The sequence below is a fragment of the Epinephelus lanceolatus genome, chromosome 15 (genome assembly GCF_041903045.1).
Source record: "Epinephelus lanceolatus isolate andai-2023 chromosome 15, ASM4190304v1, whole genome shotgun sequence".
Lineage (NCBI taxonomy): Eukaryota > Metazoa > Chordata > Actinopteri > Perciformes > Serranidae > Epinephelus > Epinephelus lanceolatus.
Window position 1 is genome coordinate 42247861 of NC_135748.1, and position 25677 is coordinate 42273537.

At 40.4% G+C, this 25677-nt stretch overlaps 2 protein-coding genes across 3 annotated transcripts in view; one reads left to right on the top strand and one right to left on the bottom strand.

The window, feature by feature from the left end:
- sfxn5a (sideroflexin 5a) overlaps positions 1 to 11706 on the top strand; it is a 43758-nt gene extending 32052 nt beyond the window's left edge. The window contains exon 15 of the transcript XR_013493424.1: positions 11365 to 11706. The gene's annotated coding sequence lies outside the window, so the exon portion shown is untranslated. The remainder of the gene's footprint in view (positions 1 to 11364) is intronic.
- On the bottom strand, positions 3491 to 17325 carry emx1 (empty spiracles homeobox 1). 2 transcript variants are annotated; one of them, XM_033641835.2, is made up of 3 exons: positions 15347 to 17325; positions 11354 to 11541; positions 3491 to 4561 (listed from the first exon to the last, which is right to left on the bottom strand). In XM_033641835.2, exons 1-3 carry the CDS (start codon positions 15693 to 15695, stop codon positions 4394 to 4396), a joined length of 705 nt encoding a protein of 234 aa, XP_033497726.1. In that variant the 5' UTR covers positions 15696 to 17325; the 3' UTR covers positions 3491 to 4393. The 2 variants fall into 2 exon arrangements, with proteins under 2 accessions (XP_033497726.1, XP_033497727.1); XM_033641836.2 differs by having other exon boundaries at positions 11354 to 11538; positions 15347 to 17316.
- Positions 17326 to 25677: the final 8352 nt, after the last annotated feature.

Sequence of the window (25677 nt, forward strand, 5' to 3'; positions counted from 1 at the left end):
GACTGAACTGAATGTATTTGGGGTCAAAGGTCACTGTCACTTCGTCTGTCTCATTCTTGTGAACACGATAGTTCAAGAACTTTTTGAGGGGATTTTACTTGAAATTTGTAACAAACCTTCACTTGGACTCGACGATGAAGTGATCTGCATTTGGTGGTCAAGATCACTGTGACCTAGTGGCCGCCTCGTTATCGTGAACATGACATCTCAAGAACACTATCAGGAAAGTTCTTCACATTAGGAACAAACGTCCTCTTGGATTCATCGATGAAGTGATTTGTATTTATTGGTCAGAGGTCAAATGTCAAGGTCACTGTGACCTTGTCTGTTTCAAGTCTGTGAACAGGAGGGTTTTTTTCCAAATTTGAAACAAACATTCACTTGGGCGCAACAATGAAGTGATTAGATTTTGGTGGCTGAAGGTCAAGGTCACTGTGACCTTGCGGCTGTCTCATTCTTGTGAACACGATATGTGAAGAACAACTTGAGGGAATTATCTCAAATTTGGCACAAACTTCCACTTGAACTAAATGGTGAACTGATCAGAATTTGGTATTCAAAGGTCAGTGTGACCTCACAAAACATGTTTTCGGCCATAACTGAAGAATTCATTCACTAATTGTGACCAAACTTGACACAAATGTCTAACAGGATAAAATAATGAAGGTCAAAAGGTCAAAGGTCAGCTTGACTGTGACATCATCATGTTTTAACGTCATATCACAGGAACAGAAGGGGAGACATTTGGTCAGATACTGAATTGGTGACTCTAATCTTGAAACTGTGCTGATTGTATAGATCTTCTGTGTGTGAAGCATCCATGTTTTCACTGACATGGATGGAGACTGTCAGAGACACTGGACTCGTCATAACTTTTAAATCAAATGTCTCAGACAAAAACTCTAAAAATTTAACCAAACTTTATATTTTGGAGAAAAAAATGTTATCAGCTTTTTAACACAATTTAAATTGTCAGAAAGATTGTAAATTGTACAAGTGTTAGAAAATATCTAGAATGAGGTAATTAAAGCTTCGTTAATCACATTCCACAGTGAGCAGATTGTTTTGTCTTTCTGAAAAATGATTTCTGACAGTCTTTGGTTTTCAGTAATGAGCCTGTGATTTGTAATTCAATGTGCTGCTCGACTGAAACTGACGCAGTGTGACAACTGTGACGACGCTGCATGATTTATCGCTCAACATGCAATTTTATAACCAACAATAAAACACGTGTAACTTGTGGTGTTAGCTGAGAAGATGGGAGCTTCTTTTATCCCACAGAAAACAGGTAATCAGACGATAATGATTAAACCAGCCGTTGTCTTTCAGTTCGGCTCTCCGACACCTCGACAGCAGTGGCGGCAGCAGCAGCGGGGATGTGGCGCCTCCTTCCCCCACCTCACAGCGCTTGTCTCAGAGGATTCCTGCTCTTGTCCTCAGCTCTCCTCTCTGCTGACTCGGCCGTCAGGAGACGCAGCGTTTAGGGAGACGGGCAAGATTTTCCCTTTAATTGTTTTCCTAACAGACAAATGAGAGGTGCAGCTCCCGTTAACGTGCTGACCTTTTACCTAAGTGAGATGTGATTGGCCTTAAGCACACCTGCTTGTCAGGAGGACGGTTTCAGAGCTTTGAGTGTCAGAGTGAACTGCTGCTCTTCTTAAATACACCCTTGGTGCTGTTTATTTGGACAATAAGGAATCTCCTTTACCACGTATTTGCACCTGCGGGGGAGTATAGGATATCCTGTGAATTCAAAACAAGGCCCCTTCTGCAACTGCAGATGTCAGTAAAAAGGTGAGAGTACTGCGGTGTGTGTCACCTCCCCACCTCCCCCCAGTCTGGGCTCTTTCTCTGTTTCTGAGCTTACAAAACAAAACATGGAGGTCAGATGTCAGGGCTCAGCTCTGAAGCCTCGGGGTCATTAGGAGGAGATTCCTTCCGCTTTCTTTTGACAGGTGATTACTGAGGCGGTGTGGTGAAAGGGCCGCAGCACAATAGTTACCACTTTCCCCCTTTTTTAGAGGTTGCACCCTCTGGATGGGAATTATTTCTGTGTCCCCCCCTTCTGCTGGAATTCAGAGGAAGTACTGGCCGATAGCTAACACACCTGACACCTGTGCAACTGTCCTGCAGCATTCCTCCGCCTCCGTCAGTGGCCCTTTTTACTCAGAGATGTCGCTACAGAGCCGCTATGAGGTCCCTTCTTTATGCCTCCTCTGCATTTCTACACAGAAGGGGCATCATGTCGCTGCAGGGGGTGGTTTTAGACAGCATGCCGACATGTATGCTGGCATGTAACACAACCACATCAGTCTCTCGTGTGACGTGTGACATATGACATATGCGTGTGCAGTGCTTTATAAACAGTAACTCTGACATCACATGTCAATAACAATCATTTGCCATCTCTGTTATATGGCGGCTGATCTCGTCCTCTGCTCGGAGGGTAAGGAGCTCTTGGACCTCAGTGTTTTCCCAATACGCCGACATTTACAGCTGCTGTTCTTCCTCTCTGAGTTAGACGCTAACTGCTATCAGCTGTGAGCTGCTTTTTAAATCTCCTGCAGTTGGTCGCACGCATAATTCATCGTCTAAACGTCACACCTGTCGACCAGCTGTCCTGTTTATACAGACATCGATTTGGCATCGATCTGTTCCCCCATTCTGCGATCGTACCTCATATACAGAACAGCGAGGCAGCATAACGGCGCAATATTCCTGCCTTGAACAGGGATTATAAGAGGCGCGTTGGTATAACTCAGCACATGCAGCTATATGAACTTCTCTAGCTACACGACTCGCCCAGCATACCTACACGTCAGTCCACAATCAGCTCCCTTCTCTTCTTGGCCCAGAATCAGAAGTCCCAATGAAATTTCTAAGTTAGCGATTAGCTAGCTATGAAGTATTATGTTTAAAAAAATAGGTGGTTATGGTTAGGGTAAGGGTAATAGTAAAGCTACATCTCGTTACTTATGCCACTACTAAGTTAGCGATTAGCGATTTATTGGAGCGTGGTTTGTACTCTACAAACAGAGTGTGTCTGCAGCTGCATGTCTCTTAAAAAAGGCTCCTGGTTCCCAACCTCAGAACCTCCGATTATTTTTCACCTTTTTGCCTTTATTTGATTGGACAACGTCGGAGTGAAAGGGGAAGAGTGAGAGGGATGACATGCGGTTGGAATCAAACTTTTGAAACCTATTATACCAATTAATTTGATCTCGTTCCCCCTTTAATTGTCATGCAGGGATATTTTTTAGCTGTAGTTAAAAGCATAAAACTGATAACGGAAAATCCACTTCATGTGCCGTGGTTGCCGGAGCATCTGCAGCTTTTCATTCCAATCAAACACAGCAGCCGCATTTTTCACACTCATTCACACGTGCACTTTCAGCCGCAGAGGACAGACTAATGAGTGAAACCTGGTCGGAATAAAAGTCTGCAGCTGGGCTGACGTGATGTACAACCTGAGTTACACAAAAATCTCACATTTCTCATGAGAGAAATAGTTTTTTATTTTTATTTCTAAAACATCTTTCTGTAATTACATGTTCTGCTTGAAAAGTATGTTCTTATATATGTTTTATACGACACACGGCGCTCAATGAAATCTGCAGACATTCAACAAATGGAGACGTCATCCGTCACCCCACGCCAAAGCTGTGATTTATTAACTCGCCCCGAACACCAGAGGTCTCTGCAGCTTCCTGTCTGTCCCGGAGTCACGCACAGCTGGTCATGAATCGCCTTTCTGTGCAGAGTCTCTGTGAGGAAGCGTAACAAAGCATTGGACTGGGTGTCGAGTCACCAGTGAAAATAAAATGCTTCACATTTAGATCTTCTTTGTCACATTTCCTGTTTTGTTCTTCTGGCAAGTCACCAGCCCGTCCTCCGAGTCACTGGGTGGATTAAAGTGTGCGACATGTTGTCGTCTTTGAGAAGAAATTGAAATTAACAGGGTGCACAGGTGACGCAGTGGGTGGGGTGAGCAGTGAGGTGTTAATGACCTAAGCAGGTGGTAAAAACAGCTTTAATGAAACAAATATCCTCTTTCAAAAACAACCTTTGTTCATGGCCTATGTACAATATTTAAAAAACAGACTATGATGGAGGTTGATGTTGTTTCTCTTCGTCTTTGGTCGTCACCAAAGATCATTAAATGATGAACGGATCTCCTCATCCAGATACACTCAGGGTGGATGTCATTAAATATTTTTTTCTCCAGTGTCACTGAGCATAGCACCTCGATGAAGAGACGGTCACATGTTCAGTCCTTCTCTAATGTGTCTAATTATACTTAATAATATTACATAATAAATAGTGTTGGTCCTCTGGTGCGTCACAAAGAGACGCAGGGTTTTGGGGCAGCCTTGTCGGAGGTTGGACGGTGGTTTTAGTCCTCTGAGGTCACGTCTATATCCTCGGAGCTGGGCTGCTTGGTGGCGATGCGCCATCTGTTGATGTGGTGGTTTCCCTTCTTCTTCTGCTGGCTCTCTGGTCCCTCCTCCTCCAGCTTCTGTCGCTTGTACTTGGTCCGTCTGTTCTGGAACCACACCTTCACCTGGACGGAAAAATAAACAGGGTTAATAATGACGATGTGCGATTTGTTAAAGTCAACACCGCTGACGCAAAGACAACCAGATTGCTTTCTGTTTCCTCAGAGTCGAGCAGCGACTTTTCGCCATTACTTCTGTCGTTCCAATGTCCATCATCTCTGCTCCCGGGCAGAAAGAACTTACACAGGTACTCTTTGGTAACTGGTATCTAACAGGGAAAACGGAAGTGCTGTTCTCTTCCTGTTTACGTTGTGCGATGGTTGGTTCACTTTCTTTGTGCCATACATCAAGCCTTCATCTTCCAGGAGATTGTTCACAGAGAAATCCAATATTCCTCTTAATCCCTCCCCAGTCTCTGATGAGCTGGACATGATAACCCTTAATACACATAATCTTATTCATCCCTACAACAGGAAATACTTTTTCCTGGAAAAAAAAAAAACATCAGTTGGCGGTGTTGTAGCGACGTAGTGCTTTTATTTTGAAAGAGACTGTATCAAACTGTACATTTCCTGTGAAAACAGAAGTGTATTTTGAAAACAGACAATGCATGTAACAGGCTGAAGTTGACACGGCGTCCCAGAACGTCAACAACCAACACACCCAGGGTACCTTGGACGTCATATGTGGACGTGGAAAGTCCATGACCAAACGTGGACATGTGACGAGGTCACAGTGAGGATGTGATGCAGGTTGATGCTCTTTGGTAATCGGGAATAGCTACCGATAGTTCTCGGGCAAAACAAAAGAACAATCCTCTTCCTGTTTTAGTTGTTGACACACTTCCTTTGTGGCACATATATTGAGCCTTCACTTTCCTGGAGGATCGTAACTGGTGGCAGAAAGAATTGCAGAGTGAAAGTGAGGCTTATAAGGAGCCAGTCTAAACGTTAATTCTATGGAGCAGTTATTCTCTCATCTCTGGTAAATTGTGCGATCAACATTTACGTCATAATGATGTTAAAGCAAAAAACTTTAAATTAAAACTTAAAACTTTTAAATACAGACAGTATGCAGACCTTTCTCAAGGCAGTTGTTTTGACGCGTCAGACGAGGGTGTAACTTTAGTTTTAGGGTCCTGGTGTTGTGCCAACATGTAATGGAGCCATCATTATGATTTTAATAATACTGTGATTGAAGATTTTCATTATCTGTTAATCTGCTGAGAATTTTCTCAGTCAGTCAATGAAACGCTCGTGTTAGGAAACTGCAAAAGGTAGAATCCAAAGTGACGTCTGCAAACACTTTGAGTTTTCTCTTTGATCATCTGTCCAAAACCAAAAACATGCTCAGTTTATGATGTAATTCAGAGACAAACAGCATCTAAGAAGCTGCACAAAGAAAAGGTTTGGCATTTTTGTCGGTTGACTGATCAGCTAATTGTTTCAGTCTGCCTGTGATTTTCTGACTGTGACGAGGTAAAATCTGCCTGTTGATGGCGACACTTTGCACGATCCAATGACGACACTTTTACCATCCACGCCACAGTTTCATTTTCTCTTTGAAAACAATGAAACAGTCTCATTGGCTCCCAAAATTTCATTCTGTTCAGCCCCTTGAAACCAGTGTAGGCTTTAATGGTTGTCTTCACTTTGTACTTTTTACTTTCCTCCCTCTGCTTCATGACATCTTCTTTTTCAAAATGCTCAGAATGCTCCTTTAAAAGCATAAAAACCTGTCATCTTGTCTTTGCCTTCCTAACTGAGCGTTACATTAATGCACGGTAAAGCTCAGCGTGTTAAACAGCTTCCTGACTGACGAGTGTTGCTGGTGTGACCTTGGAATATGAGCTTGGCAGACAGACCTATATATAACATATACATGAGCACGATGCATTTTTTAAATAGCAACACAAGCATTTATATTAGCGTCCACCTCTGTGAGTACATGACTTCAGGCTCATTTTAAAACAGCTGTCACTGAAACCACGGGTGTCGTAGTGGAGGGAGAAGGGGACTGATTGGTCCCCAGTGAGAGGGGCCCCTCAAAGATAAAAAGGTTTTTCTTTATTTCTAATTAACTAGTGCCACAACTAAATTAAAACTGGCTGAATAAATCAGTTCAAAAATGTAACTTTGTTTATAAAGAATAGTGAAAGCAAGTTTGGCAAATGACATCATTAATCACAGAAACTGTAAAAATAGAAATTATTGTTGGATTTTCAAAGGTCCTTGAACACATCAACTGTGATGAACACTTCCAACTTAAAATTACTTTATTGTGCGCCTCATTTATTTTTATTTTTAAGTTCAAAAAGTTTTACAACTCATTTATGGAGGAGGGAGGGTCATGAATTTTCCACCACTCACTCAGGGAGGTTCAAGGAGAAATATTTGTAGCTTCAGGTCCCGTTTATACGACAATGATTTCAACTGAAAACGGTAAACTTTAGTTGCGTTTTGGCCGATCGTTCATACGACAGCGGCGTTTTGCGTGCCTGAAAATGCAACGTTTTGAAAACAGGTTCCAGAGTGCATTTTTTTGGAAACAGCACCGTCTCCGTTGTCATGTAAACTTGCAATATGCAGTTCCTGTGAAAACGGAGACTTTCGCACATGTGCATTACGCTTCCAGTCACTAGGCATGCGCGAGAAAGTCGACCATCACAACAACAATGGCAGCCCCTGCTTGTGCTGCTCACCCTGTTGAATTTATCAACACTTCCCCACCATAGTGTAGATTTACTGTAGCAACTCCACCTCGTCGTCCGTCCAGACAAATGTTCATGCGGTTGCGATTTTGTTTGTTTATACATCGCTGCTCTGTAGAAGGAAGCGTAGGCTAAGTGTCACACTGCCAACTACTGGCCTGGCGTGTATACTGCAGCATTTTTTAGTCATTTTTGTGGATCTGTGTGCACAGTGATCGTTATCAAAACGTTGTTGTCTAAACGTGGAACTTTTTTCAAAACAAAAATGAGGTCACACCCCTCCTCTGATAAATAAAGAACAGTCCCTGAAAGGAGCAAAATGGTTCAGTCCTGGACAGTCATGGACTTTCCACGTCCACATATGACGTCCAAGGTACCCTGGGTGTGTTGGTTGTTGACGTTCTGGGACGCCGTGTCAACTTCAGCCTGTTACATGCATTGTCTGTTTTCAAAATACACTTCTGTTTTCACAGGAAATGTACAGTTTGAAACAGTCTCTTTCAAAATAAAAGCACTCTGTCGCTACAACACCACCAACTGATGTTTTTTCCTTCAACACACACACACACACACACCCACACGGTTGGGTTTAGGAAAAAAGAACAGGGTTTGGCTTTACAATCTTACAGGAAGTGAACACCCCTCTCTCGGGGGAAACTTGGTGGTTGTTGGACCCATCCACCCCTCCCACCTGCCCTACTCGGACTTTTCGCCCCCTTAACTTTCGTGGTTGTCCTGCCCCTGACTTCGCTGAGTGCTGTTAAACAATAACGGCGACAGGCCACATATCGTGCCGACGTGAAAGGACGGCTTTTATTGTCAATGTCTAACATGGAAGTCACTGACCAAGCGGTGGTATTTGACGACTTCAGAGTGAGATCAGGTTGAACAAAGGCAAATCAGGGTTCGAAGAAAGAAAGAAAGGAACGCTTAAAGACTCAAACTGACTTTGTAAACAAAAAAAATGAAGAAGGTGCAGAGAGACGTGGATGAAGAGAGGATGGGCAGGGGGCCACAGAGGCTGCTGAAACATGGGGCCCAGAGTTTGGTGCTCCGCCCCTGGCTGACACTCCTAAAGAGCCAGAATATCCTGCGTTAGTTCCTGGAGAGGGATGGTGGATTTTTGTTCTTTGTTTAGCTAAAATGGAGGCGATGCAGGAGAAAACGATGACCAGCAAACACTCTCTGAGGAAGCAGACTGAATTAATATTCACTTCACTCATTATAATCTGCATAATGCACTTGGTGCTTAATTGCACGCCTCTGATTGACTGACACAAAACTTGTAAGCAGCATTTATCTGTATCGCTGACTCAGGACACTCCCTCTATATCACCCATTAGACCTCATTTACACCCAGATAATGTGGACTCATTAAACATAACATCAATAATATTTACAGTCCTTTATCTTATAGCATGAATTAAACACCTCCTGAGCCTGAGACACTGTCTCTCTCCCAGCACACATTTGACTGGTCGTAATAAGAAAAGCTCAGGTGTTAACTAAAAACACTGACGATGACTCTGTTGTGTTCAGGGACAGTGAGGAAGCATGCACTATGACAGGAACCAGAAGCCAGAATATGTCCTCCAAACTGGACTGCACAGATTAAGGGACTGTTCTTTACTTATCAGAGGAGAGGGGAGGCTGGAGTGTGGATTTATTTTTTTATTTTTCTAAAACAAATTTGACCCTCTCCGAAACTACAAATATTTTTCCTTGATCCTCCCTGAGTGTCTGGAGGAAAATCCATGACCCTCCCTTCACCATTAATTTGATTTTTAAAACTCACCCTTTGATATTTGAAAGTTTAAAGTTAAAGTTGAAGATGAAATCTTGGGGTTTTCACTCCTGTGGTACGTGCTGATTAGTTCACTTTGCTTTTCGCCAAATTTAAACGAAATGTAGAAATAAAAAAAAAGTGATTTTGAGAAATTAATTTCAGAAAATTCAACAATAATTTCTGTATCAGTTTCTGGCCGTGATAGCACGTCTTTGAAAGGCATGTTTTCTTTAAAAATCAGCTGTAAGTCCACATGGGGAGCTGTGTGTCCTCTAATGCTGTGTGATTAATCTTCATCCACATGTGCAATATGTCAGGTAAAACCCTCTGGAGGAGATTTTGTCAGAAAAAAAATCAGCTATAAAATAAATACAAAATACAGCCATTTAAAGTTGTGTGTCCCTCCTCTAAGCCACAATAAAAAAACATAAATCCCTCCTTTTTTTGCTCCTCCCCCATAAGTAACAAACAGTCCCTAATGTATTGAAAAAGACAGGTCAGTAAAAGTTTACATTAGAACCACCTTGTGCATCATAACACACTCAGATGATTCCCAGTAATTCAAACTGCTGTAACCTAAATAAATAATTAGAGGAGCCCTGTAGTAACGACTCTGAACGTACAGTAAAATAAAATAATCAAAATGCAGGTTATAATTTTGCTGCTTTAAATTCAAGTTATGGTTATTGCTATCATTAAAAACATTACAGTGCGAGGAGTGAGTTGGTCCGTTAGAATATTTAACAAATATTCAGTTTTCAGTGAAATTTAAAAAACAAAGTCTCCTCCCTGATAAGTAAAGAACAGTCCCTGACAGCACCTGGTGTTTTGTTTTTTTATTTTTATTTTTTATCTCTGTCCACTTTAACTCCTGTACATTTTCTTTAAGTGTCTTTATTACTTACTACAAAACAGAGAAGAGACGGACGGAGGAAAAATTTTTGATTTTGTTCTTTAAATCCTTTAGTTGTGAAAATGACCTCGTGTTTGTTCTTTTTAATGCTTTTTATGCACTCTGGCATCGTATTTACCTTAAAAACTGTTTCTTTTATTTTCATATTTTATATATATTATATATATATATATATATATATATATATATATATATATTATTTTATTTTATGTTATTTTACTTAAAATTTAGAAGATTTTGAGATACTTGTACTTCAGTATTTCCATTTTATGCGACTTTATTCTTCCACTTCTCGACACCTCAGAGGGAGACATTGTTCTTTTTACTCCACTACATTTATTTGTGCACTTTAGGGACTGTTCTTAACTCATCAGGAGGGTAAACATGCAAACAGTTTATTTTGGCCAAATGTTATATGAGACATAGAATAAATTGACTTTGATGAAATAAATCACTGTTTTTAGCTCAGACTGGTTGTTGCACATGATGAGTTCAAGGGCCGTCAGAAATTTGACAATATAATGATAATTCTGTTTTGACATTTTCTGGCTGATAAATGGTGTCGCTCTGATGATTTTTAACGACAGCACACATTTGGAAGGAATGTTTTTATAAGATTAGTCTGTAGAATAAAAATACAGCCATTTAAATATGTGTGTGTGTGTGTGTGTGTGTGTGTGTGTGTGTCTCCTATAGGCCAAATGGAAATTTGAAAATCCAAGAATAATTTCTTTTTCACAGTTTCTGGCTGATAAATGAATGTAATTCTGGTGATCTTTAAAGAAAACGTGCCGTCCAAACCCAAACCCATGTTTTCTCTGAAAATCTGAGGTAAAATAAATACAAAATAAAATCATTTAAATCTGTCTGCCGCTCCTATAAGCCACAATAAAAAAACATAAGTCCCTCCTCAGTGCTTAAAAAATTATTTGACATGCCTCTCTCTTTTTGCACCGCCCCCTGCCCCTCATAAATAACGATCAGTCCCTTAATTACTTTGGAAACTTACATTAATAAAACATCATATAATCAACTAATAAATGATGATGTATAATTATAGATAAAACTATCCAGCAGTAAATAAAACATTTAAAATGAGCTCCTCCTTCATCCGCTGCTTTAATGACACAGAGGAGCCGGAGCTTCTCTTTCTGATCAATAATATCAGATTAGTTTTATTTTTTATTTTATTTATTATTATTATTATTATTATTATTATTATTATTATTATGCATGAACGAAACGACACTTTATTAGATCTGGGCGTTTTTTAAAATTATTTTAGGCCTATTGTTATTTTTTTGAAATACATATACATATATATATATACAGCCTATTAAGATCCCTCAGTCCAGTAAATATCAGATACTTTTATTTTGATAGGTCTCTTGGTAAACAGTGCAGTGTGTCTCTCAGGTGCTTCATCCACGGTGCTGACGTCACCTCACCTGTGTTTCAGACAGGCTCAGGCTATTGGCCAGCTGCTTCCTCTCGGCTCCCACCACGTAGTGGTTCTTCTCGAAGGCTCTCTCCAGGCGGAGCAGCTGGGACGGAGAGAAGGCTGTCCGGATGCGTTTGGGTTTCCTGGCGAAGGGCCCGTGGAGCAGCAGGCTGTCCTGGGACACGTCATTTCCTGCTGACACAGACACACAACAGGCCAGGACGTCACAGGTACCGTCATCACCTCAACACCTCACCTGAGAGTTTACCTGCGCAGAGCGGTCTGACTGACGGTGAAGTGTTCAAGCTGTGTGTTCAAGCAAGGCCTGAAGTTACTACAGTGTTACATTACAGCGAGGCTGCTGTTTATATTATTACGGTCATAAAAATATTAATATTTAATCATATTATTATTATTATTATTATTGTGCCAGTTAGAAATAATCTAATTAATCGAACATAATTCATTGTTATTATTATTTGTTAATAATTATAATGACATTTTTGCCAGAAATTAAATATTAACAGAGTTCACACTGTCATGGAAAACCTGGAAAAGTCATGGAATATCACAGTCGTATTTCCCAGGCCTGGAACAGTCAGAGACAGAACAGATGTCGGAGAACTCATGGAATTTATTTGAATGTGCGTGTGATGAAATTCCTAAAACAATCTCGTGTAGATAATAACCCTCCACCTGATGTAACATAACAGCAATGTCTTAGTTCATTTTTACTGAACATGTTAAAATGATAAAAAATAAAACAGAAGCAATTAAAACAAAAACAAAAAATAATTTTCTTTAGTTGTCGAGTAGCTTTAATATGCGTCCATGTGTGTCAGTGTTAAATTCACCATCAAGTGTTTTCGTCATATTATTTCATAAAGTTTGTTTGAAAACGCGGCCACGCTAAGTTTTGGGTCCTTAAAAAAATCCTGCAAATGTTTGGAAATGTTGTCCATGAGAAGAGGGACCTGTGTTCAGCCTGTTCAAACTAGTTTTGTTGAATATTGTTTTAAATGAGCAGAAGCTTTAATAAAACGCTGCTGGTAAGAAAAAGAAATCCATCAGAAGCTCCTCACACACAGCTCTTAGTTTCACATTAAACCTGCTGCAGAATCACATTTTAATAAAGCGAATAAGGACCTTAAATTATCTGAACATGGCGCATGGAGACGGACAACGTTTCCAAATCATTTGTAACAAATGAAAAAAATATAAATTAAAAAAAAATCAAAGAAATAAAAATAATAAATTAAATAAATAATAAACACATGAAAATAAAGACACTAAGTTCACCAAATGCTCTTAAATTTATTTAAAGAGTTTCTCCAAATGAACCAAACACATGAGCTCCGGGTAAAAACTGACACGGACATGAGTTGTAACTGTAGCTTCTCTACACATTATATTTTTGGGTTGTTTATAATTAATTTCTATTGTGGACAGGTGAGTGTTTCAGCAGGAATAATTCCACATTATTAATTCATGTGTTTTATTACACACAGCAGGCAAATTATTCATTTATCGTGACAACACTTGAATCATTTCATTTATTTATTCTAAATTTCTGTTTCAGCCTCAGATGAGTCTCTAAAGTTCCTACCGTACACTGTTTGTGGGGGACACGTGTTGGTGTGACTCGTGACTCAGGTGGTCGCTGTGCTTTAATGCGAATTAAAGATAAAACCAGAGAAACTGTCGCCGATTATTAAAAAGGACTGAACAATAAGGGAGAGTCACACTGACGAGACAACCCGTCTGTAACACACACACACACACACACACACACACACACACAGAGTCTGATTTTACAAACTGAATTTACAGAAAAATTCAGCGAATTAAATGACGTCTGTGTCATTATTATTTTTATTTTGATTTCAGGTTCATTAAGCGACATTTGTCCTCCTCTCCCCGTCAGACACTGACAATATAAACTGAAAATATTCTGAGGAGATTTTATTTCATGAGAAAACATTTTGGAAAAACGAATTTGCTTTTTCTTTTTCTATTTTAAATATGAATGATATGCTAATTATTTAAACCTTTTTGTCCTTTTGTGTCCTAATAATCAAACCACAGCTCATTATAAGATATTAATTAATTACTATAATAATTAAACTGTCAGTGTGAAAACAGACCATAATACATTTCTCACACCTTATTTTTTTTACCTTCTTACATTTTCACATGATCATTGTAATAAACTGACGTCATGGACTTTATACAGAAGTACAGGTGATACAAGACGATTCACATGTACAGTAAATTACTGGCTGTTGGTCGCGTCACTTTCACAGTAAATTACTGTCGTTTTTACAGTAAGTTATTATGAACTGACAGCTGTGCTCTCACAGGAGTTATGCCTGTGTGTAACCTCTCAGTTAAAGCCCATCACCTCACTGATATCACAGTATGCTCCTGTAAATTACTGAATGTAACTGTAACTTCAGTTTATCACAGCTAATTACTGTGATTTATCAGCAGTAGAGTTACTGTATTACGGTAATTAATGCTGTCATTTATCTGTGAAATTACTTCATTTAAATTGGTTAAATTTCACAGTTGGAGCCTGTCAGGTGATAGTAGTGTGATTTATTGTGAAATATTACAGTTATATTGTAACTTTATGGAAATGATTCGATGATGTTGAACCAGTGTGAGCCTGACAAAGTCTCCATATTCAGCTCGTCCTGTTTGGAGCGTTATTTATCCTGGAAATTATCTGTTATAAAATGCAGCGCTTTGTGTCCTGAGCCTGAGTCGCTCTGTGAGCTGCGGCCTGTTTGGACTCTGCAGAATGAGCCGCTACAATTAGACTGTTAGTGTCGATCCAGACCGTGTTTTAGTGACGAGGATTTACGCGCTAAATGGACAATGGATTTACATGACTCTGTCTTAATTGCAAAATACATTTTTGTCCAGAACTTTAGGTTTGCAATTAAAATCAATAAAATAAAATCTCATATACCTGCAATAACACACCGTAGATGCATCTACATGCTGGGCCGGACGTCACTGACCACTCGCACACTGGTATGTAATTTATCTACAAAGAAATAACTGTGCAAACACCTCTGCACCGTCTGAGTGTCAGGTAGTCTCCAGCTGGTTGCTTTTTAATGAAGCCCGGGTTTTAAAAGATTTGGGGAAAGCTGAATTTCCCTCCTCTGCACCATGGACATGAAACAATCTCCAAAACATCTAAAATCATATCCACATATATCCACTGATGGATTTCAGCGCGTCATTATCAAGAAGGTGGTGACAGAGACGTGTTTGTCTTGAGAGGCCGCTGTGTTTGAATAGTTGTTGTTTTATTGTGGATGTTTGTATTCTAAGTTGTATTTGTTGCATTTAACAAGACATGTTCAGTCTCAGCGGCACCGCCTGCTTAACTCAAGGTTTCAATTAAATAATAGTCATAATAATAAATTTTATTTTGGTGCGTAATGGCGCTGAGGTCTGTGTGGTGAATACATGTCTGCAGGCTGCTCCGATTATATTTAATTATTATCCCGGATTTTATCACTTGTGTCTCCACAGCCGGGCTGTTGTGTGAGGATGAAATGAGCCTCACCTGGGGCGAGTTTTCATGTGTGGAAAAAAATCTACATGGGAGCTTATCTGCTGACTGCGGCTCAGAGAGAGAGCGAGAGAGACGCTGCAGGGCGAGACTGGAAGTCTGAGAGCTGCATGACGGCGGGCCTGGAATGTGTTCAGTGCTCACAGCCGTGTGAGGGTGTCTGATCCAAATATGGAAACCTCTTCAAGTAGGAGATTGAAGCTGTTAGAGCGTGTATGAAATAGTTCATCTGGTCTCATGCAAACACCTTTTTAATTTTGTCATATTCGCGCCTGAATTTGTTTTAATGAGTTTTTTCTGTGCGTAAAATCCTGATGTTTACTTCATGGCCTGAATATTGAGACATAACTAATCCACACAGGTTGCGCATGGTGTTTAAGTCACATGATATTCTGAGTCTTTATATTTTACCTTGAAATCTGTGTCCGAAGAACCTGTTCCGGAGCACCCAGGGGTAGAAGTTGAGCGGGTCCCGGTGTTGCGTCCCGAAGAAGTGCGGATGCTGTAGGTGGGATCCTCCGAGCTGGTGAGGAGCCACGGTGAGGGACGGGTGGTTCACCGTCTCTGGGAACACCAGGTCCGGGCTCTGGTACAGGGAGCGGGCCGGCGGAGCCTGGTAACTGTTCATTAACGCGTCTGTGGTCGGGTTGGAGTAGGTCAGAGCCGTGGGGCGGATCGGGTCCTCAGCGATCAGAGGGTTCTCCTTGGCCACCAGAGACTCGATGGTGAAGCAGCGCTTTCCTGCAGACGAAAACATCATCGAGCACCTCGTGTGTGTGTGAGAGACACACACCAACCAACAGCAGAATGAAGATGTGAGTGTGTCCTTCCTCTGAGCTCCCTCTCAGAGATGCACCATGACCGGAGAGATGGAGGGCTGCTCTGAGCTCGAGATGCTGCTGCTACAAAACTCAACAGTGCTGCAAATTGCCCTGATCCATGAAGTCTGCGCGCGCTCGCACGGGTTCTGTGCACAAGTGCGCACCAACTAAAAGCGCCTCCGAGCTTCAGTGCGGCTTGACGCTGCGCACGGAGGGCGCTGATTGGACCAGAGCACCTGCCAATAGGTCTCCTCAAGTACCTGCTTGATGGATCCCACAGGAGCGGCACAGGCAGCTTAGTTACACACACACGCTGAGAAAACATGTGTGCCCCAATTAAAGCTCATTGTGTCCTGTTCAGACCTAATGCCTGGCTTTCTCCTGCCTGTGGAGGAGGAGGAAGAGGAGGAGGAGGAGGAGGAGCGGCTCCACTTGTTTCAGTGCGGCTTCATTTAACCCAGGAATTCTCTGGAAGTGTCCAAAACATGGAGTCATGTCCAGAAAATTTAACTTTATAGGAAAGTTGAGCGGTGACGCGCAGGATGGTGATTGTTAGCGGCTTTAATAACGTTTCCATTTTAAACTGTGTTGAACGTGGCCTTTAGCTGTCTGTGATAAAACAGGAAAAGGTCAACTATTATAAGTTTCCTTCCGGTTGTTCTCCAACATCTCAGCCGATATTTCACAGCTATAATCTGCATGTAATTTATATTGATGAAGGCTGAAAGCAGCCAGATGTTTAGCGGCTCCTTTTCTCCTGTGAAATCAGATTAAATTGAAATATTATCTTATTTCATCCACAATTTCCTCACCAAAAAACACAGTTTGTCGCCTTTATTAATATTTTTTACAGGTCTGTTAATATTCATTTCTTAGTGTGCGCAATATGCACCCTTTTCCAAATAAAGAAAGTGACGCAAAAGTCGAATAATTCCGAAAAAAAAACTATCTTAATTTTTCCTTTTCTTTGCGTAATTGAAACGTGATTTTAATGTATGATTTTTGTTGTGTGAAGGACGCACAAAGAAAAAACATTTCAAATGCATCAATTAAATAAAAATAATAAGGAGTTTTAAGGTTTAAACCACTCCTCTGTTTTTAGCTATTTCTCAGAAAGCGTGTCTCAGTTTGTGTCCTCTGTGGGAACAATGGAGCAGTAGGAGTCCAGCAGGAGGACTCAGCCTCTGATTGTGTTTGGAGCTCTCCGGCTTCCTCCTCATCCCTCGGCGCGCAGCTTCTAACCAAGTTAATAATTATCCTGTTAATACGCTCACAGGCTGCATTAGAAAATCATTACCGATGGAAATTATGAGGTAAAACAAGTTGTTGATTAGGTGTTTAGAGCTAAAGGCTCCTAAAGACGGCAGCAGGGTCTGAGAAGGACTCGGTGACCGAAAAGCTCCGATAGATTCTGCGTATCTATTGAATATGTTTCTGTGAAAATTTAAACATCTGAATTTATTTATATGAACGTTTTGACAGATTTTCACAGGAAATATTTTCCCTCACATGTATGACTCAAAGTGTTGAAAATCACAGGCCTAAATCATTTAAATCTTATTAAAAAGTCTTGTTAATGTCGAGCTGGATTTAAATAAATGCCAAAAATAACTGTTGCAAGTTGTTTTAATACAAAACTTAAGATGTGATCTGTTTGTTCTGTTTAAAATAATCATGTTTTCTTATAATTTGACATTAAATCATTTGTGACTATAATTATTGAGGCTATAAGAAGACAATAAATACCATCAGGCTATAATAAAAACAGCTCCCATAATATCTGAATACAGCGTCTGCTCGACCTGTGTCAGGTCACATATGTGTATATTGCAGGATGTTTTATTTAAACAGTTGGGTTTTTACCCAGAGAGCAGCAGCAGCAGCAGCAGCAGCAGGAAGTTTGGGGCCGGGTTGGTTTAATGATGAAGCCCTGCGGGTCTTTACGCACTGACCCTGATCTCTGCTGGTTAATAGATGTCCAAATCTCTGCGCATTAAGAAAAACAAAGCGGAGCAGTCCACCTTTGTTCCTGCTGCGGATTTCAGCCCGAGGCTCCGGAGCACAGTCACTGAGACAGGAGTGATTTTAAACCAGGAAAAATGAGCGGAGTGTTAGTCTGCTGTGGAAATACCTCCATTTAGGTTTACTGTGAGAAAATGTAGTTTAGTATTTCTGAGATGTTTTTATTCCAGGTGTGACAGTCAGAGGGGATTATTTGAGACTTTAATCTTACTTTAATATCCTGTGTGTGTCACACTGGGTGTCATAAGGGACTGTTCGTTATTTATGAGGGTGGGAGCAGGAAGAGGGAGGCAAGTCAAATAATTTCTTAAGAACCAGGGAGAGACTCATGTTTTTATTTTGGCTTCAGACGGATTTTTGTGTTTCAGCTCAAGGCAGCTGCGCATGTGGCCTACACCCCATGTGAGCATCTATATGTCACTCTGCAGTTACACCTCCAAAACACTAGTTGGCAGCAGGGTTTCTGTGAAGTTTAGTTGATTCAAAACGCACATTAAGTACACAAATCAGCTTCACTATAACTCGCAGCATTCACAGACAAACACTTGTCTTTATCTGGACACATTTTCCCCACAAATACAACATGCTAACGTTATTAGCACAAGCCTATGGCATTTTACATTGTATAAATTAGCCTAGCAGCTAGCAGACTTTTCCTCTATTAATATAAAACCAGGGACAACAGCAACATGTAACAAAGGTAACGTTACACACTTCAGCTCCATTACAGCTCACAAGGTTCACCGACAAAACAACTGTCTTATACTAAACATGTTTTCCAAACAAATACAACATGCTAACGTTATTAGCACAAGCCTATGGCATTTTACATTGTATAAATTAGCCTAGCAGCTAGCAGCTCATATTTCAGCCAGGATAAATCACACACAGTGTGTGGAGGCTTTATTGTCTTCACAGTTTATTGTTTCTTATCTGTGAAATTAAAGTAAATCAAAGCTTTGTTTCCACTGAGGGAAATGGTTTCAGCTTACAGAGACAGACAGGAGGTCTGCGTCACTGTGACACTGTGGAGTTACATCTCTGGGGAGGTGCAGTCAGGCTATATGGTGTAGGGTACACATCTACGCAGAGCATACGCTGTAGGTACAGTGTCAGTTAGACATAAAAGTAAAAATCCCACTTTAGGGGAGGAGCCTAAAAATGTAAATAGTTGTATTTTGTATTTATTTTACCAACAATATTCAAAGAAAACACGTCTGCCAAACCAGCCAGAATTACACCATTTATCACAGACAGGAAATGTAATGTAATGTAAATAAACTGTTTGCACGACAGGAGACAAACACTGAGGCTTTTCCAACTCCAGGATTTCATCTTCAACTTTTAACTTTCAAACATCAAAGGGTAAGTTTTAAAATCTAATAACACATTTATGGTGGAGGGAGGGTCATGTGTTTTCCTCCAGTCACTCAGGGAGGGTCAAGGGGAAACATTTGGAGCTTCAGCGAGGGACAAAATAAATTACACCACAGCCACCCCTCTGATAGGTAAGGAACAGTCCCTAATGCCTTCAGTTAAGATTTCTACAGTAAAGCTGTCACTCACTGCTCAGTGGAGTAAACTTGAAAACAGATCATTAAGACAGCAGATGATACTTCTGCTTCTGTGTGACCGACAAGTGTAAAACACTTAAATTTACTTTTGTTAATTCATCCAAACTGTTGCATTTTTTCAATACAGTGTTGTTATAGGAGGGAGCCACAGAGAGACATTTAACCCCCACACACTGTTGTTGTGGGAAACAATAGCAAAACATATTGTTTTTACCCAACAAGTAAACTTCAATTAAATTTTATTTTCATTCTCTAAAAACAGCAGCAAACAGTGAACCACACGTCATCACTCCTGAATCAGTGCAGTGAAGAACAAAACATTCAACAGTGGCCTGTGAATATCAAGCAAAATATATCATTTTAAAATCATTTAAAAAGCAAAATGAAAACATGTAGATGTTGGTGAAGCAGCACAGATTTCCTGGTGCAGCTGATCACAGGCACATGAAACACTTTAATTTTAATACACACACTGATTTCCCCAAAGGCATGAAGCTGTAAATTATATAAATTAAATTAGATTTATTTCACCAGGATGATCCAGTCAAAGGAGTCCTGGGTCAGAAATCAGAAACATAATATGAAGTGTTACAGATGACTTTGACCTGAACTATTATTATAAAAAAATCTATCTGACAAACATCATTAAGTTTTTACAATTGTCCAAAAAATGTCACATAAAGAAGCTTCACTCTGCAGAGATGCTGCCCGAGGCAAGCTGCAGCTTTATATGTCCACAGTTTGTGTTTGGGGGGAAATAAGGGACCAATAGGAGGAGAGCTGTGGAGACACATGACACAGTGCTGCCCTCTAGTGGCTGAAACAGTGACGATTAATGACTGAGAGGAATCTGATTTTTGCAGACACTCTCCTCAGAGAAGAAACAGTATGAGTGAGTTAAACAGACTGAACTTAATGTCTGTTTTAAGTCTGTATTTTTTAAGTGTTATTACTTAACTAATGTCCATAATAATATTCAGAAACGTGTCTCATCTTATGGTGTAGTAAACACACAGTAACCCTCATTACATCATCTCAACTCCACTTTATTTATAAAGCACCTTTCATACTAACATGCAGCTCAAAGTGCTTCACATGGCAGAACTGGATTGACACTGATACAATTTAAAGGAGAACACAAACAGCTGAATATAAAGTTTGCGAAAGTAGAAAATTACAAGACAATAAAATATTTTTAAAAATTAACCAAACAAAACAGATTATCAAAATTCTGCAGAATAAAAAGAAAGTATATGATAACATAGAAAACATTTAAACAGAAGGGATAAAATAAGTTGGAAACCAGTGATTTAAACTTAGAAATAAAAAATATTTAAAAATATATTCCACTATAATATCTAGAGGCAGTGAACTTCACACTTTAGGGACATAAAAACAGAAAGCGCTCTCAGCAGGACTTTTATGTGAACATGAGGAACATTTCAAAGTACAGAAGTGGAGGACCTCAGGGACCTGACTGGAACATTAAATTATAGAAAAACTAAAGATTTATAAACATGTAAAACAACTTTAAAATAATGTCTGAAAGACACAAGGAGCCATTGTAGTGACTGAAACTTAAACTTCACAGAAATGTTTTTAAAAAGTGACACAAACACACGAACTTCATTTCCAGCATTTGAGCTCTGCAGTCAGATATTTGGGAGAAAATGTTTTGTAGTGAATAATGTCTTTTGCTCTATAATCTGTCTGATGCAGTGGCGTAGAGACGAGACGAGATGTGCATGATAGCGTGCACTAGGGCCTGTCGTTATTTCCTGATGCCAATACTTCACCTTGTTCTATTCTGACTCTTGGGACGGTCAGTAGGCCGAACTCAGATGTCCACAGATGTCCACAGATGTCCACAGGGTCCGAGAAGGTTCTTATGTTACAAGCATGTCAAAGATATATTTGGGCGCTGAGCCACAGAGTGATTTTGAGATCAGTTCTCAGAGTGACAGGTGACCAGTGTGAGGACTGTAGAGCTGCAGTCATGTTGTCATATTTCCTGGTTGTTGTCACGACCCTGCGCAGCAGCAGCATCCTGAATCAGCTGAACGCCTACAAACAGACCTCTGCAGTAACCTACTGGATATAAAGGGGTGTGTGTGTGTGTGTGTGTGTGTGTGTGTGTGTGTGTGTGTGTGTGTGTGTGTGCGCCTTTCACAGTGTTGCTCTGTCATTGTTCCTCTGAAGGGAACAAACCTAATCTAGGAGCAATGCTGCCATCCAGTGGTCGGAGGGAGTCAGAGCGTGTTTGTAGGATGACAGATTTCCTGCAGAGGTCAACAGAGTCTGTGACCTCAGAGGGGTTGTTGTTTGTTCCAGTTGTTTAAGAGCAGGAGAGTGAGGATTATCACCTGTCTGGCTTTAATAACCAAATTAATTTAAACATAGACCGGCAGTTTAAATAATAAAACATCTCTCTGTAATTCATTAAGCCTCTGACATTCAGACAAAATGTGATTCTCATTTCCTTTTATATCCTCCAGTGACTTCAGGAACTCTGCTGTCGTTCACTCCACAGTCACAAACGTATCTGTCTTCTTCAGTCTTAACTCTTGTTCACTGGGGCGGCAGTGGCTCAGTCTGTAGGGATCTGTGTTGGGAACCGGAGGGTAAACGGTTTAGGTCCCTGTATGGACCAAGTATGAAATGTGGACTGGTGGCTGGAGAGGTGCCAGTTTGTGAATGTGTGTGTATTTCAGGCCAGAGTGTGTATGACTAAAGAGGGGAAAAAATGTAATTTCCCCTCAGGGATTAGTAAAGTATATCGTCTTCTTCTTCGCCTTCTTCTTCAGCTCTTCTTCAATTCTATATACACATCACATGATGTCACCTTGACATCATGTGATGAGACAGACAGAGAGAGATGAGAGAGAGAGAGATGCAAGACAGACAGTAATGACAACAGATACAATAACATTAGTTTAAGTAACGGAAGTAAAGGATCAGAAACCTGCCTCATGGCACCACTGCCTTATTCTATCTATATACAGTGGTGGAAAAAAGTTTTTGGACACCCCATGCATTTGTGAAATATTGCATTAAGAATCACTCTTAGGTCTTCAAGTGCAATTTCTTTTAGTACAGTCACAGCCAAAATACTAAATAAATCCTAAAAAAGCCATTAAAAACTTAAAATTGATTGGTTCCATAAAAATACATAAGAAATTTTGAGTATTGGGTCATTTTGGTACCAGTGATGAAGGTCGTTCTTTTTATTAAAAGACACAATTTTTGTTGCCAAGCTTCGTGTCTACATAAAGCCAGCACATTTGAAAGTTCTTCAGACACAAAAATGGCTAAAACAAGGAACCTAACGCAGGAAACACGCCTGAAGATAAAGATTCTCAGCCAGGAAGGATACAGCTGCCGCCAGATAGCCAGGAAGTGCAGATGCAGTCCTTCAGCAGTTGGATACACTCTGCAGAAATACAGACGAAACAACAGCTTGGAAGACAAACCAAGATCTGGGCGTCCAAAGGTTTCTTCAGCAAGAAATGGCCGCATCCTGATCCGCATGTGCAGGCAAAACCGCCGAATGACATCACAGGAGCTTCAGCAGCAGTGGTCAAACCAAACTGGTGTCCAGTGTTCCACCCGCACTGTACGTGGCCGACTTTTAGATCATGGCTTAAGGTCCTACAAGGCTATCAAGAAGCCCCTGATCAATGAGAGACAGAGGTTAGCCCGGCGTCGTTGGGCCCAGGCACACAAGAACTGGACAGCCAGGAACTGGAAGAAGATTTTGTGGTCAGATGAGTCCAGTTTCCAGCTTTATCTTCCTCCTACTAATGTGAGGGTACGCAGAAGGCCAGGCGAAGCATTATCTCCAGCATGTACAGTACCTACTGTCAAGCATGGTGGAGGCAGTATCATGGTTTGGGGATGCATGAGTGCTGCTGGTGTTGGTCATCTCACTGTCTGTGATGGCACATTGAACTCTACCAAGTATTGTACCATTCTTGAAACCCACATGCTCCCTTCTGCGCGTGCACTGTTCCGTCGAGGTAAAAACTGGATGTTTCAACAAGATAATGGCCCTTGCCACACATCCAAGGCCAGTAGAACTTGGCTGCAGGAGCACAGTATCCAGGTCTTAGAGTGGCCAGCTCAATCCCCGGACATGAGCCCCATTGAAAATCTGTGGTGGATTATCAAAAGGTCTGTTTCAAAGCATAAACCAAAGAATTTAGAAGAATTAAAAGCAGTAATTCAAGAAGAATGGGACAAGATTACCCCTCAACAGTGTGAAAGGCTCATGGGGAACATGCCAGCCAGGATTAGAGCTCTACTACGTGCCAATGGCAGGACTACTAAATATTAATTTGATGATGTGATGGTTTATTTATTTTTTGTTCAGTTTTGAACACATTCTCTGTTATTTGTTGACTTTGATACCGACAATGTTGAGAACTGACATATTGAAACTGTCAAGAATTTAGTTTTGTTAGTTTTTCTTGTAAACAATAAACAAAAAAATATAATTTGTATTTGTTTGTATCTGTCTAATGCAGCCACACCTTTTGAAACACAAAAAAGATTTTTCCACAAATATTTCATGATAATATTTGAGATTGTGTAAAATTTTAAGGGTGTCCGAAAACTTTTTTCCACCACTGTAATATACTATAAATACAGTCTATTAAGGTTTGTACATTTTTCATTATAAAACTAATTTCTAAGTGTGTGAACAACTTAAATACCAGAAATACTCTGTCAGCTGGTAAACTAACAACGTAGTGGAATCAAAACAAGTGGAAACTGTAGAGCAGCAGAAAGCAGAACAACTTTGGTCAGCCATTTTTCAGTCAGAGGTTCACACCTGTGGAATACATTACCATCTGGAATTAAAAACTGACTGAACTCCAGGTTTTTAACACACATGTAAACACATGGCTGAAACTGAAGCAAGCCTGTGAACACTGACTGTGCACGCTGCAATCTTTGATCACACATATAAACACATGCGCACAGGTGTTGAGCACAATACACGGACGTACATGTGTGGACATGTGCACAAATACACACACACCTCATACTTTGACTCAGTCTTTGGTTGTATTTTACTGTAGATGTTGTGTTGTTTTATTGTATTGAATGACTCCATGCTCACTGATCTTACACTTCCTGTTTTAATTCTAAAAGCTGAACCAGGGACAGAGGGTGTAAATTAGCCATGGCTACAAACCTGTATGCATCTGCTTTGTATTTGACCTATGAAGCAGGGTCTCATGCATTTGTCCTCGTCAAATAAACCAGTAGGCTAAATTAAAAAAAAAAAAGTGTTAACTGGTAAAAAAAGAAAAATATCTCAACCTGTTTATATTTTGGCAGGTTTAATAATCTTTATTTGATAATGCTACAGCAGCCTTTCTTGTAATCTGATTCATCTAATAGACGGTTTTAATTTGATATATGGCCGATAGATGATTTTGTTACAAGCTATGTGATGAACTATCAGCTGTCAGAGGGACACTAGTCCTAAACTGTGTCTTTATTAACGTGTTACTTTAACTCTCCTCCTTCCTGATGATGTGGATTAACCCTTGAGTCGAGGCTCGGGTGTTTGGGGGGGGGGGGGGGGGGGGGGGTCCTCTCACCTCCCTCCTTCATTAATAAACTAATTGGCCATTTTGTTTCGCATTAGCTTTGTGTGTTCAGTTAATCTGTGCCACTTAGAGAGTTGGAAATTTTCACCCCGTTATAACGAGATGGGAAAAGTCGCACGTCTCTGAGTTTGTGTCACCTGCACGAGAAGTGCGGTCGTTTAGCCACCTGTACTTGGCCCCGCCCCTCCGCCGGCTCCCCTCCTCTGCATAAACAAACACTCCCCTTAACACGGCCTGGAGGAAACAATCAGGAGGAGGTTTAATCTGTAGTTATGGAGCTGTATCTGCTGGGTCATGTCCAAGTGTCGATTTTTAACCGTTTAGTTACAGTGAGTGAAACTAAGGGACCGTTCGTTACTTATGAGGGGGGCTAAAGGGGGAGGTGGGTCAAATCATTTCTTAAACACTGGGGAGGGACTTATATTTTCATTTTAGCTTAGGTGAGGGTCATACAACTTTCAATGGTTGTATTTTGAAAGAAAACATGACTTGACATTTTTTAATTTAAAATCGCCCAAATTAAACAATTTATCAGCCAGAATCTGTAAAAACAGAAATTATGGCTGGCTTTTCACATTTCCAGTCGTCCTTGGACCAAATCTGAGTTTAAAATTGATATTTCATCAAAATCACTTTATCTCTTTCGACTCAGTGAGAATAACAACAGTGACTACACTGATATTTTTGCATGTTGTGACGTCATTTCT